Here is a 15650-nt window from a genome sequence, read left to right as displayed (position 1 = left end):
TTGTTTTGTTCTGTCACAACACCTCCTAAACTTTTGTGGGTTTTCATTTCATAAATCATCATGATAGATGAAGCTGTAAGGTGTGGAAAATAAGCATAAATATAAATACTTCTAGCTTTCTAAATGTTTCAGATTATTTTCAGTACTTTGTATAAATTATGTGAGATTTTAGTGCTGTTGCACCTCATACATCATGTACCTGATTGGTATCTTATCCTGGGGGAGAATTCTAAGTAAAAAAAAAAAAAAAAAAGCTCATCTCCCATAATGTCAGTATAATCATTGCCATCATGTTCTCTCCCTCTTTCGTTCCTTTATGAAGCAGTTTTTGTTTTATATTAAAAACAAACAAACAAACAAACAAACAAAAAAAACCAACAAAGGTAAAACTTTCTGGTTTAAATTCTAAGGTACAGAGACCTTAGTTGAAAACGAGGACTTGTTACAGTCAATGGAGGTTTTGTCATGGCAATCAGTGGGCCAAATACATAATTTCAGTATTTTCCTATATGTTTATAAAGTACCTAAAAAAACAGGAATTGTACCACTTAGCACTGCTATTTATTTAATATTCTTGCAGTTCCAAGGAATCTTACATTCTCTGCAAGATGAGAAACTTAGTCTGCATTTTCTTATCTTCTAATGCAGTGAGTAGCAATATTGATGCTATTCACAATCTTCTCTGTCATTAATAAATATGCCAAGATATGATCATGAGTTATGCCCCTTTAATAATGTAATGGAACTCTTAATATCTAGAGCTTGATTTTTTTAAAATATCTGAGCTGTTTAGGTGCCAGCAAGAATGTGCTGATCATATGTAATTAATCTTGATTAATTATGGTTACACAATTATCATTTATTATTTCATTTTTGCTGCTGTCAACTAATTTTTTACTACCCTTAATGATTCAGCAATCCTTTTTCATTCCATAGCCAAAATATGTTATATTCTGTTTGATAGAAGGAGCTAAATTGGTGAAGTTTAAGGCTGTGGTATGAGCTGGTACAGAAACGACATGGTCTGCAGCTAAAATACCTGTCATTGCCCTTACAGAATGGCATCATATGAATGTTTTTGTTAGCCTCACAGGAAGCTGGCCATCATTTGGCAGCAAATAACATATAATGACATTTGGAATGGAGTTTCTGATTGCCTGTTCTTTAAGAGAACAACAAAATTCTCATTGATTTTAACAGCCTTTGACCTGAACCCAAGGTGAGCTCTCTTGGACCAGCCATTGTTAAAATGACCATTGCCAGTACCTTCTGTTTACTTTCTTGGCCTTGCTTACAGATCCAGAACATGTAGGAACTAAGCTTAGCAAATAGGCTTTGGTTTAAACTTTAGTGATAGGTGCAAAAATGTAGGGTAATACACCTCTGTTTTCAATCTTCTTTTTAGCCATTTTTCTCTACTTTTGCAGAAACTAGAGATAATCTAATGAACAAAGCATTTAATAATAACTAAAAATAAAACACTTTAAGTGATCATTTTGTGTAGCAGCATTAGAATTGTTCCACTTGTTTGAAGGAATAAGATATGAAGAATTGATTGAGTAACCAATTTAATAATGAACAGAATTTAGAATACAGAGAGATTAGTTGAGAGCCTTGGGACACAGTTCACTAAAATTTTATATGGTGCTTATGCTCGAAACCAGGGAAATTTTGATATAAAAGTGATTTATAGGCAATAGCTGTGCACAGTCTTTTATCATATTAATAAAATCTTTAACCAGTCTTTGAAAATTCTCAAGCCTCCTGTGTTCAGTTGAGATGCACAGATCTGAAAGAACTGCTGTCTAGCAGATGTGCAGATACATTATCAGAAAATGTATTTTCAACTTAACCAATATAATCTAATTCATTCTAATGTGATATTTCAAGTTTATTATAGTGTAATTGAATACAGAAGAACACAGTGCAATGTACAGTAGACAAAATGAGGTGAAGTGTGCAGCTTAAGTGTGACCAGGTTAGGCCCATTAGATTGTTGAATGTCGGTGGTTAAATTAGGTGATAATTTAAACAACAAAAATTGTACACCAATGGAGAATGCTGCTATTTTCCTTTGAAAAGTGCCATTGTGAAGTAAGTGGCTTTACTTTATGAAGTTATACTAAACTTATTTAAGATTACATTGTACTTGCACATTACTGTAAAAGTTATCACTTTAGCAAATTGTAAATTAAATCTTTCTCTTCTGCTTCCAGTAAAGCAGGCAACATCATTTTTCTCTCATATAACACATAGTGTGTAGTGGATCTAACTCAATAATCTCTGTGTATGTATGTATCTGTGTATCTGTATTAACTTGTCTGTATGCATCTTAAAATGAAGTGTTACTTGAAATCATTGTTCCATTTTTCTATCTTAAATCAGCTTTGAAATGTTAGTGGCACAACAGTTATTTTTGTTTTGTATTCACCCCAGAGGCAGGAGTCTTTAAAACTCTCCTGATAACTGTTTCTATAACAGTATGGATTTTAGTTTCCTCCCCCCAAATCCTGCTTTGCCATTATGTTTCCTTGTTATAGGCTGTTTCAGCAGGTGCTTATCCATTTGCCACCTGCCCTGGTGCAATGAATGATTATGCAATTTAGCTAATGCATTTTAAATATTTAGGTGACATTTTACCTTGTATAGTTAGGCTGAATATGTAATTTGACTAGAATCTTTAGTTAAAAAATGACATTTTTTGTCTGAAGGGTGCGCAGTCCATGATCAAAGAGAATGAGTAAGTAATCAAACACAAAAATAAAAGTTCTGTTTTATCTCATTCCCACAGCCATGTTTATACCTCCTCTTTTTTTTATGTATTCATTGATTTATAGTCATTCTATATGTACTGTAGTAGTTGATGCACTTAGTAGACAGGCTGTGTTTGTAGCTTTCTACATCAATACACAAAGCATATTATGGTGGCAGCCTGATATGCTGCCAGTTCACAAGGTCAGGGATGATTTTCAAGACAAATAATACAGTCTAAAAAGTGACCAAGGTTTCTCTCATTTACATTGTAAAATCGTCACTCACCTGCAGATGCTGTTTAACAATTTACTAAATGTGATGTGCATTACAATGAAGCAGGTTAAATGACTTAAGTATACTTGCTTGTTGCATACAATAAATGTCTAAGCTGTAATCAAAAAACTCGAGTCTCTTGCCTGCTCATTCATTTTACATAAAGAAACTTCAACTCAAAAAATAAAAAATTACCAACAAATCCAGTTTTCTTTATTAATCTTTGGTCTTTGCTAAACATCACTTAATTCTAATTTAAATTCTAATTTTTATTTAAAAATATATATCTTTGGAAATAAAAAATACAAAAAATGAATTAAATTAGCATGAACACTTTTACTATCATCTAGTTTACTGTTTGTATTTCTGTGCTCCTCATACTGGCAGTTATCTCCGAGCACGACTAACAGCAGCAGCAATAACACTGTGAAGTCAGTAGATGGCTGTAGAAAAGTATGCTGAACGCACTTGTGTTAGAGTAATAAGATTGGGAAAGGCCTTGACCTGACTGGATGCAGCTTTTATCTGAAGTACATTTAAAGAGATAAAGGAGAAGCAGGGTGCAGTACATGTTCCTTTCTTTTCTGTAGGAGCTTTGCTTTGAGTTTAGAAATTTCTCAAATACAGGATTTGTGAACTGGGTCCTTTAGCAAGGAGAGGTAATGGCTTAAGTGCCACTGGAGTCACTTGCTATTCTCTGATGATTTTTTTTTCCTTTAAGATGTCTTAGAAATCCTCCTATAAATTCCTACAGAGGGGGCATCTGTAGATCCCATAACAACCAGCAAGTGGTGTATTTCCATGTATGTATGTATGTATTTATTTATTTATTCTTTTTCTTTCTCTCCTTTTTTTTTATTTATTTTTTTTTTCTCTCCAAGGTAGTTGGCTAGTGCACGGACCTGCTCATTAAATAGATACACCAAGAATTGTTACCTAAGCAAGCTTGACAGTAAAGAAAGGAAAGACTGAGTTAGGGAGAAAAAGGGAAGAAAAAAGCCTGAAGCAAGTCACTTCACACGCAGAAAGAGACACTGAACGAATGCTATTCACATAAACTAAAAAACAAAAAAAAATCCTTGTATAAGAAGAGAACTGTGAGGACTTGACAGAAAAAGGCAAGATTTTCTACACACTGTTTTCAGTTTTCCTTCCAGACATACTTGGTGAAGTAAGGAGACTTCTGTTTGCTGACAGAGCCCTTGATTTCTTTCAGGATGATGATGTATTTGTGGGTAGGTAGTGTCTCTCTCCATGTCAATCTTTTATTAGTAAATTGACTCTGGGACTATAGATTTTAGTCTATACTTACAGCATGTTTTCTAATACGTAAAGGTGTCTATAATGCAGGATGGCTTAGCAGGGCTAGAGTACAGTACATGTACTTGCATTTCCAGTGGGATTTTAAACAAACTGGTTCATTAACGTTAAGCTGCAATTTATTTTCAGGGATTGCAGGATGTGGCATAGTGCACTGCTTTCTTCTCGTTGCCTTAGAAAATGCTACGATTGTATCTGTAAGATTCACTGTGGTTCAGTCATAAAATGAATGTTGCATCACTTGTGGCTGTTCAGTATTTGCTTTCTTTGTAAGGAAAGAAATAATCCTAATGTGATTCAAACTTCAAATTTTTGTTACTTGGCCTATTTGTGTTCATATTAGTTGTCACGGTCTTTCTAGGCTTTTGAAATTTATGGTAATTGACAGCCACCGATAAATATATAAAATGTACTTGTTCTTATGATTTTATATTCAGCATTGTTTAGATTACTCACAGCAAAATCTGTTCACCTTAGGAATTAAAATAATGTTGTGCTGTGACATACATCCTGTGAATTAGTGAAACTATTAACCTGTTAATTCATTCAGGTTGAGACACAAAACATTATTTCATTAAAAAAAAATAAAATTGAATCACAGAATGAACATGCATACTTAAAAAGCATTTTGCCATTCCTCTTCAAAGCCTGTACATCTTCTGGGAAAATATTTTAAACTAATCTTATTTGACAAGCTATTTATTTATTTATCTTAATCATATGCAAAAACAGACAGACTTTCAGCTAGTCTGAGCCACCTCTGCAAAACAGGCTACGTACGAGCAACATTTAAGTCTTAGAGATATTATCAATAAATCACTACTGCTCTTTCAAATTGTAGTTCATGCTGTAAATTCCCCTTTATGGTTCCTTCTAATTTCTGTTGACCTGTGTTAGAATAACTTTTGTTTTTGGCACAAACATCATGGCATGCAGACTTTTTAGTTTGTTTGACTCCTGTTATCATTTCAGGAACTTGCCAATCACTGAGCATCATGATTTTGTCTCCCTTTTTATTTATTTATTTTTGTGTGTGTGTGTGTGTGTTCTGTAGCACAAGTCGCTTTAATTTTGACAAAAAAATATCTGTGCATGTAGTAACAACCCTGATTACTTATTTGTTAACCCTTTACTCTGTCTTATTGAAGCTGTATGTTTGCTAATGCAAGCAATAATTTAATTCAGTTTTTAAGTTTATTTATAAATCAGATAATTTAGCTGGAGTTATCTTCTGTTTTTCATTCAACACTCCTGTGCTCTCCTGTTGTTGTTAACATCATCCAAAAGAGATTCTAAAGTATACAGTAAATATCTGAGGATAAAGCTTATTTTCTGAGATGACAGTAAGATGAGAAGACGTGAATTATTCTATGTCTTTGTGGCACTAGCTCAAAAGGTTTAGAAATTAAGACTACTCTCCCCTCAGTAAGCCCATGAATCTTTATTAATTGGAAAACTTAATGAAATACATTTTATTACATGTAGTTATGCAGATCTCCATTATTATCAGCGTGGTGTATTTTACCCTCTATGAGCTTTTCTAGCTATTCTGTTTATATATGTGTGTACCGTGGCAATAAACAGTTTCTGACAGTACCCTCTCCTGGTCTCCAAAGCTTCCAGTAATGAATCTTTGACATTTAAAAGTGTATCCCTTCCCTTCCCTTCCCTTCCCTTCCCTTCCCTTCCCTTCCCTTCCCTTCCCTTCCCTTCCCTTCCCTTCCCTTCCCTTCCCTTCCCTTCCCTTCCCTTCCCTTCCCTTCCCTTCCCTTCCCTTCCCTTCCCTTCCCTTCCCTTCCCTTCCCTTCCCTTCCCTTCCCTTCCCTTCCCTTCCCTTCCCTTCCCTTCCCTTCCCTTCCCTTCCCTTCCCTTTTTTATTAGCACAGTTCGTTACACAGAAGAATGTCTTTTTTTTTTTTTTTTTTGCCACTGCTATATGTAGACACTAAGCCTTCTTCCCATTTTTATTTTAACTTTACTAAATTAAATGATTTCAGTAAAATCTGAAAGTGATATCAGTAGGAAGAAACAGAGAACAAATTTTCGTTGTTGTTATTGTAGCTGAAGACAATTTATTCCTTATGTTCTGGAAATATAAATTGCATATTCATAGAAAACTTATTTCTGAAGTTGTAGAAGTGGGATACTGTAAAGAGTATGATTTTTGAACTGGGTAAGTTAAGTGCAAATGTGTATGTGTCTACATGTAAAAAATGCAGAATGTAAACAAGAGGCTTTTAACATATAGAGTTGCAACATATAAACTCATAGCAGCATTTTAAATGCTTTCTTCTGCCATCACATCGATATATGATAAAAGCTCCTCTGCAATATTATTAAAATGTAAAGTAGCCAACTTGTGAAAAAATATGGTCTTCACTTTTCTTAAAGGTCTTTAATAAATGGGAAATATTCTTCAAGATTTACAGGAAAAAAGAGAATTGCAGTAACTTCACATTTTAGAGGGTCTTACTAATTAGTAATATTTTTTATTTTTTTTTCCTCTACCGCTGCTGATGTTGAGTTCCTTTTGTGGCAATCAAACTTTGAATATGTTCAGCTAACCAAATCAAAACATTTTTCAGTAATGCAGTGTACAGCCTGTCTGTTGTCTGGAAAAGTCTTGATTTGTTATTTTTCAATACTTATTTAAAGATTTCAGAAAGTAAAGAAAGATTTTTATACCATTAACCCTGCCAAAGGAAATCTTTTTTGACTGCCTGAGCTATTTCATGATGCTTGCACTTCCCCTTCAACCTTTGAAAAATTTAGATCTTTTTTTTTCCTTGTACTTTTTTGTACAGATACCTGTGCTATAGGAATCTGAGTTCATCAATATCCAATTTTGTATTATCAGAAAAAAATGAGGATTTTCAAATATTACTGACTTAGGAACTAGAACTAAATCCTAAAGTCAAAAGGACCTATATCATTTTTAACTTTAAAGGGTATAGACCCTTTTATATTCTGATCCTGCTGCACTCCAATATCCCTTTCTTTCCAATACAAGATTGTTGCAGTAATGATGCAAGGTTTTGATCACTGCAGATTATCATTCACATTTTGTAGTGGAATTCACCTCCCAAATATTGTGATTTTCCCAGAATGTGATGAATAAGAGAAAATTCAGTTAGAGAGTTGAAAAGTTGATGACCTCCACTTACCTTGGAAATAGAAGCAGAACTACCAGTGGGTGAAATGAGTGTTGATGGCTGCATGTTAAGACTGCACAAAAGCTTTCAAGGAATCCCCACTTTTCCAAATCTGCTCCTTCTGCATAGTATTCATCCTGTTTTTCTTCATATTTTGAAAATGAGCATGGGTTTTCTACGTGATGGTACAAGCAACTGCTCATTTCCCAAACAAACAGTATCATGATCATTTGTTTTCCATTTGGTAATTCAGATTGGACTATCTGGAGTTCTCATAGTCCTCATGGTTAATTAAAGAGATGAGAGTGGAAGCTACTGCATCTCATTAAAAAGTTAAAGTCATATGCAATTAAATATTATTGTATTGAAAAAACTGGAACAAAATCATTGGTAAATGCATTATAAAATATACAAATGATTCTGTTTCCACCTTTTGTTTATATGCTTTACTTTCTGAGAAAGTCTTGAACTAAAATTACCTTAATATACTGTAATAAAATTTTATTAACATTTTCTTAATGACTGTTTAGTCAGAGACATACTTCATTTCTGTCAGTATGCTGTTCTTTTCAATAACAGGTAATGAGATTTCAGAAATTTTATATGTATTTAGCAGGGATTTTCTGTAGCAGCTTCAGAACAGTATTTGATCAAATAAGGCAGAGAGCATGTAAACAAATGAAGTTTGTTTTTGCCCAAAACTAGAGTGGGGAGATACAGAGAAACAAACTAAATAATATATATGCAACAGAAACAAGATAATTTCTTCTGGCAATAGAACATTGTTTTGAAAACTCTGAGGAATAAAGGTTTTATCGAAAGAGGAGGACTACCCTAAGCAGATGAGAAGATTACAAACAAACAAACAAACAAAATCTTAGGATTCTTAAATTCAGAGTGAGTAGGTAGGCTGTCTTTTTTGTAATATAATAATTCTCTCTCTCTCTCTCTCTTTTTTTTTTTTTTTTTTGAGGCATTGCACTTACTGAACAATTTTGAAGCACTGGTATTTTGTTCATTAAACAAGGTATTTCTCTCTTAAATAAGGGCTTCCCAATAAAACCACAAAGACAAAGCTGTGCTATTTACTGTGTTTAAAGAGCTATAGACAGTTGAGAATTAAACAGAAAGAATAAATGAATATGTTGACAATGTTTCTGGTGGAACAGTTTAATGTAGATTTTGTTGCATAAATTTATTTAGTGATCAAAACATTTAGATCCTTTCAGTTAAAGGAAATCAAACATATTAGCTGAAAAACTGCAGGCAACTTCATAGTCCAAATAATCCTCACATTGCTTTCTACAGGGACCTTGAATAAAACATGTAGCTTCATGTTCTATAGCTGATTGCCTGACCATTAAATAAATATGTACCTTTTGTTATTAACACAGAAAAATACAAAATGATTTAATAATAGAGAATGCTGCTATGAATATCAAATACCTTCAAGGGTATCTGACTCAATAAACCTGAATAATACAGTATTACAATTTATAAAACTGCAAACTTGATGCCTGAAATTAAAGGGCCAGTAGAGATGATGGAAGAAAACAGGGTTATAATTAGTCAAGGCAGAATCTAGGACAATTCTCAGTAGGTTATCATTTTGTATCTAAATGTATATACATACAAGTGAGTTTTAAAATGATGTGTTTATATGTATGTAAAATAATTTATATTGGAGTGACAGAAGTTATTAATCACAATAAGATGCAAAACATTAAAAATGTGCAAATATGGAATCACTTTTTTTAATGTGAAATAGAGAAAGGTAATTTCAATTTAGGTTTGACTGCAACATTTGTTCCTCTAATATATTGTCTTGAGATTTTCTTTGACCTGCTAAAGTATTTTGTAAAAGAATGTTGTATTATTTATAGAGGATAACAATATGAACAAGAGAACAAAATCATTATTAGGCTCCATTATACCCAGTGTTGCATAAGGTTTATAATAGTAATACGTATCACTTTAGAAACAAACACACATACACATTAAGTGCTGATGTGTGATGAATTATCTGGAAGTTGAGCTTAACCAGGACGTTAAGAATCTCTGTATCATTATTAGTTGCGGTTCTCTTTCATCAGAACTCATGCATTTTGTGTAAAGCTATATGATAGACCACTGCTGTTCTTTTCTGAGGTTACATGATATACTCTATATAATTTAATCACCAAATATTTTTCTCCTCTTACTATAGTAAGAAGTTGCATTTGTCCAATTAACCTTATCTTCCTCTTGTCCCTCTTAGTATCAGTGGTTTCCATCAAAGCTTTGATCAGTTATGTGGGTCTTTTTATCAGTCCAGGGATGTTTATGTGAGGAAGAAATTGGACAAAGACTGTATTAAATGTGGTTCAGTGAGCAGGCTAGAGTTCTGCTATTGTCCTATTATGATTATCTCTTAGTGGAAATCCTTTCCAAATACCAGTTCTGTGACAAACTAGGGAGTTTCTATGCTACCACATGCATAATTGTGAAAGCTTATCTACTATTTGAATGGTCTTGGTTTTCAGCAAGTGAAAAGAAAAAGCAAGTCTTGAAGACTTTTCTGGGCAGTTGAAGAATCTTGTTCCTGTTCCCCTGTTTTGAGAATAATTTCTTGGAAATTTGCATTTGGGCATTTATTCCCATGAAATATGCCTGTTTGGGAAGCTGAGCAAGACTATAGTAGTCGGTAAAGTCAGATTCTGCATATGGTTTCTCCCTTAAATGTGCAAATGCTATTAGACTTGCTCTATCTTGTATAACTAGTCTCTTTGTGTCTCATTGTTTAACCAATGAAAGGAAAAGTCTAGTAAAGGAGGTCTAAGTATCTCTTCCTATGCTGGTTTCCTATTTCCCATCTGCTCCTGGATTGATACTACTTCACCAGAGTGATGGATCTGTGTTTAGGTCCTTCTGAAAATATAGTATGGAAATACACCTGTATTTACTATGCTAGAAAACTTAGGTTTTCTTTTGCCTGCAGAAGTGACTGTTTTGCACATGTGAATATAATGTACTGTATATTATTTCCTGACAGAATTATGATTCGTTGCGGGCTGACCCCATCTAGCAGCGAAACTCCCACCCATCTCCCTCCTCACTCTTGGCCTCATCAGGATGGTTGGGAGAAAACAGAAATAACATGCATGAGAAAGCTTTTGGGTTGACTTAAAGGCAGGGAGGCCACTTGCCAATTAATGCCACAGACAAAGTGGCTTGCTTTGAGGGAAACTGAATTATTTACTGCCCATTAAAATAGGAGTTTTTCTCTGCAACTGCTGCTTTCTCACTCTTATCCTGTACTCCAGAATGGGTCCCCCAGAAGACACCATCCCTTTGAGGTTTAATGGGCACCTCCGTGGGCTTCACATGTGTTTTTAATTCGCCATGGAGCTGCTTCTTCTTTGACTTAGCATTCCCTCTGCTGTTCCTCTTTTTGTTTTCTTCCAGCATTTTTGTCCTTTCTTGCATGTTTTTACAGATGTACCATAAGGTTTTCTGATGGCCTTGGCTGTAGCCTGGGCTGGGTCTGTGGCCACACTGCCTGGACCTGGCTGTGCCTGGCACAGGGCAGCAATCCCACAATCCGCTCCCACAGAGGCCACCCTGGCTGCCCCCTAACTATGAGAATCTTGCAACCTACCCTCAATACAAATTTTAAGTCAGCTAAACTGCTGACTTAGAACTTCTTTACTGAAAGGGTTGTTAGACATTGGAACAGGCTGCCCAGGGAAGTGGTGGAGTCACCATCCCTGGAAGTCGTTAAAAGATGTTTAGATGTAGAACTTAGGGATATGGTTTAGTGGGGACTGTTAGTGTTAGGTCAGAGTTGGATTTGATGATCTTGAGGTCTCTTCCAACCTAGAAATTCTGTGATTCTGTAAACATGGTGGATTGAGTATGAATAGTGACATTTCATGATTTCTTCAGAGATTGATCTGTGTTTCTCTCTGGTGACTATCCTAGGCATTTTGGGGGTAAGTAGTATTTTTATTTTATTTTATTTTATTTTATTTTATTTTATTTTATTTTATTTTATTTTATTTTATTTTATTTTATTTTATTATTAAACGTTGTTGTGTATGTGTAAGAGTGAAGTACTCGTTTTCTAGAGGAAACACTGATATGTATTCCATTTTTTTTACTTTTCAGTTAGCTTTTCCTCGAATATAATTATAGGAATTCAAGGAAGAATAAAATGTGACAACATATTTATGAATCACAAGATTTAACAGAGACCAAAGTAGATCATATTATCGATGTGCTTACTGCTTCATTAAATTTCCCTTAAAGTTTGCAGCATGGATATGGATCATTTGCAATAATAATTATGCAGTGATCGATTGATTGTGTCTGACATTGTACTTGTCATCTTGAAATGCAAAATCCATTCATTTTCAACTGTGTGAACATTTTTCTCTAATGTTATGTACTAGCATGCAATGGTTTATTTTATAGAGAAGTGCATTTTATAAAGTTTGAGTACTTAACATTAACCTTTAGCTAAGAATGAAGTATCACTTGTCACTTTACAAAAATGAAAACTGCTCAACCAGCAATTTTTGAGATTAGAAAAGTCTAATTTCAAAAAGATTCCTCAAATTGGAATATATGCATTTCGTTTGATAAACATATATGTATTATGAACATTAGTTTTCTGATAGGTCTCTGAAATACAGCATGATGAGGATAATTGGTAGAACCTCAAGCTTAAGATCTCTGCTTTTATGGCTGGTGTGCGTTATGTGTACAGTCTGTCTTTGTTTCCAACCAATAATTTGATTCATAGCAACAACAGTTAATTGGAAAATCAGTATAAACTGTTTTGACTTCAGTCATTCTTTTACTTAAATATTTTACATTTTGTGTTTTGAATGGTCTAATGTTGTGACAATTTTTTCTTTTGTTAAAAGTGTTTGTAGCAATGAATGAAACACTATCCTAAAGGATATCTTGTTCATTTGGCCTTTTGGAATTTTAAACAAAATGTTTCTATGAAAATTCCAGTGAAATGGTGAGTTAGTGACTGCAGTTAAAATTAAGTGCATCTAGATTTCCAAACTAAGAGAAAAACAATAATCAGAAGAAATGTTTGTAGGTGCTCCACTTGGAGCTTTTGTAGCGCATCCACTGTTATTAAGCAGGAAGTGAAGATTAGAGCTATGACTAGTGAGGTGTGATTTATTCAAAATCATCTTCTCCAAAGCTAAAAGCCAAATTTATGTTATGTTCAGTCAAAATACTTATGATAACTTTTAGATTTAAAGTTTTATTCAAGGGTCTATTTTTCTGTTTTCTTTTTGGAGTTTTTGGTTGTTTTAATCAGTATTTTGAAAGCCTACATGTGTTTCTTTTATTCAAAAAGCAATTTTAAAAATTCTTCATGGAGGTGGGGGCTGGACAGATATGCGTGGCAGAGATGATTATTAAATGTTCCTTCCAACCCAAGCCATTCTATCAAGAAATAGGTTAAGAGGCTAAGATGAAAGGAATACATAAACAGTTAAGCCATTTTGAGTTAAACATGAAGAAATCACATCTTTGTGATGTCACTAAATTCGTACTCCTAAAACAACTTGCAGGGTGAACTTCATTTTTTTTGCCTTTGTGTATTTCAAAATATATTTATTGCCACAGCACCTGAGGGCAGCATGGAATGTGCAACAACATGACAAACTTGAGATATGTGTGCTCTTATTCCTACCTAGAGTAACTTAATAATGATGCTAATAATGCCCTTCCTTTTCTATGCTTTGTTTAACACATGCAGATGTCTGCTACCACCCCCTCAAATTAATTAGTTAGAAAAATGAATTCCAACATGGAGAGTTGGTATTATCCTCTAGTTTTTTGGGCAGTTGTAGCTGAAAAGCAGTTAAAATTTTGCTTTGGAGAAACATCTGATTTACTTTCCTGGTGTGATTTTTATCTGAAATTGAGTGACCTTCCAAAGAATAAATAAAAGTGAGAATATGGTGTGTTTTTTGTTTGTTTGTTTGTTTTCCACTGCAGAGTTGTAATACTATGTGGCAATCAGTCTTTATACCATTAGAAAAGCTATGTTACTTCGGGAGTAATCAGACACTTGGGGGTATGTATACCTATCTGCCTAACACTTTATAGAGTGTGACCTCCACATTTCTCCAGTCTCTAAGTATTAGCAAATCTCTTGTTGTTCCATCTATGTTCTTCATACATATTAAGATACTTAAGAATTGTCTTATGAAAAATGCAGAAAAGAAAATATGACAATTGCATACTAACGTTCATTATGATGGGCAGAGCCTATTGTGTTAGGCAGTTCCTTATGTTACAGAGAAAGTAGCTAGATCCTTTTCTTGCAGCATGCAGTATTTATATTTACAGCATTTCGGTATTCATATTAAAATCACTGAGCTGAATATATCCCCCAAAGAATCCCACACAGTGGTAATGTAACGACGCATTATCAATGAGTGGCGGTATGTCCGAGAAGTCATCAGTAAGCTCTAGTCTGGCAATGTGTTAGATATTATGATAACAATAGAATAATAACAGTATGATTTAAATTTTGATTTTTATATTGGATAATTCCTTCCAATAGCTAGGAATAGCTGAAAAGTAAAAGTTTTAATTTCAAACAAGAGAAGGGTGATTTCATAATGTATACAATCCCAGCTGGGATAGACAGAAAAAAAAAAAAAAAGTAATTCCACCACCCACACAGATGTAAGGAATCCTACTGTAGTATGATGTGGTGGCATAGATTACTGGCATTTATGAAGTACCACGTGTGCTTCTGTTATTTATTATTCAAATCTAATCTTTGTGTTTAGCATTTATTACTCTCCAATTTTAGGTTTTCATATGCTATTTGTTGCAAAGCTGCAATGTGCAACCTAAGAGGACTATCTTATTTTAGTCTAATAAATAGATGTTCACAGCCTGTGAACAAATTCTTAATTGAAATCAGTTTATAAAAAGCAATTATAAACTGACAAGTCAAATGTATCTCTTAGCTATAAAACACATGCAAGTGACCCACATGTTTAATCCGAATCTTTCCTGCAGAAGAACAAGCCTGTTCATGTCTTATTCTGTTGGACATGGAGAACGGAGTATTTAGTTATGTGTTGTTGCAGCCTTTTAAACACTGAAGATATTTTTTCATGATACCACTGAAGATGAATACTTCGACCTTCTTTTAGGTGAATGACTCCAATTTACACTGTATGTATGTCTTGTTAGGGAACAAATTTAATAATGTTATTACTGTCAGATAAACTATGTATGACCAAGCAGTGCTGCTTCTGTTTTTCTAAAATGCAAATTAGTTATCTGGCTAAATATTTTAGCTGAGACTCCCCTGGAGAAAAATCAGCATACACAGCTTCACATATGCTAGTATATATTTTAATCCATCCTTTCTATCATGTTGAACTGACTTAATTGAATTGAAAAACATAATTTCACACATCAGAACCGGTTTGTAGAATGATTACGTACCATACTATTGACTCTTGTTGCTAGTTATTGAGTGGCTTGATTGGTGTCTGAAAATGCATCAAAAGTATTTGGGGGAAGAAGAGAAGAGGGAGTTAATAAATGATTTATGGAAAGATAGTATGGTTCTGCCTTGATATTCACAGGATGGGCTGTTTCATACAAGATTTGTTGTGTGGAAATCTTGCTATCCTATAGATTTTATACACATCAATACCTCAGTTAATTCAGGACTACCATTTCATGTGAGCACAACTATTCTATTACTTGTCAGATGAGTTACACTTCAGTCTGTAGATCAGAATATTCTCCAAACAGTGCTGGAATTGAATTGGAGCAACTACAGGAGTTACAGCTATTTTTCCAATGGTTTATCACTTAATTCTGATTATATATTGGAAGGATTACTTGCATGTATGAATAATCAAGGAGTTGTAGCATAGGCTTGAGTACGAATGATTCCTGAGGTCACAGAATCGCAGCAGAATATGACTTTTTGTGTTGTTTTCACCACTGATCATTTACTATGAATTGTTCTATTCTGAAAAGAAATGTGTGACTGCCTTAAAGACACAGAATGATGTGGGCAAAAGACACTTGCATGACAATTAGAGAAGGATCCGGCTCTTGAACACACCATTCTGAAATCACATTGGAGGAAGCTTTTAGCAGATT

The 15650-nt window shown here is 34.1% G+C and overlaps 1 protein-coding gene and 1 long non-coding RNA gene across 5 annotated transcripts in view; one reads left to right on the top strand and one right to left on the bottom strand.

Moving 5' to 3' along the window:
• The window catches only part of LOC116495488, a 34543-nt gene extending 26693 nt beyond the window's left edge, over window positions 1–7850 (bottom strand). Inside the window, exon 1 of the long non-coding RNA XR_004253945.1 lies at window positions 7512–7850. This is a non-coding gene — a long non-coding RNA (uncharacterized LOC116495488). The remainder of the gene's footprint in view (window positions 1–7511) is intronic.
• The window catches only part of RBFOX1 (RNA binding fox-1 homolog 1), a 681896-nt gene that overhangs the window by 285561 nt on the left and 380685 nt on the right, over window positions 1–15650 (top strand). The window contains exon 1 of one of the 4 annotated variants that reach the window (XM_032197987.1): window positions 3924–4262. The exons of the other annotated variants lie outside the window; for them this stretch is intronic. Within the exon in view, the coding sequence (XP_032053878.1) occupies window positions 4245–4262 (18 nt within the window). The 5' untranslated portion in view covers window positions 3924–4244. Of the gene's footprint in view, window positions 1–3923; window positions 4263–15650 lie in introns of those variants that run through there. 4 annotated transcript variants of the gene reach the window in all.

This window comes from Aythya fuligula, chromosome 15 (assembly GCF_009819795.1).
Source record: "Aythya fuligula isolate bAytFul2 chromosome 15, bAytFul2.pri, whole genome shotgun sequence".
NCBI lineage: Eukaryota > Metazoa > Chordata > Aves > Anseriformes > Anatidae > Aythya > Aythya fuligula.
The sequence above is the reverse complement of the archived record's forward strand: the minus strand, read 5'-3'. Positions and strand labels throughout refer to the sequence as shown.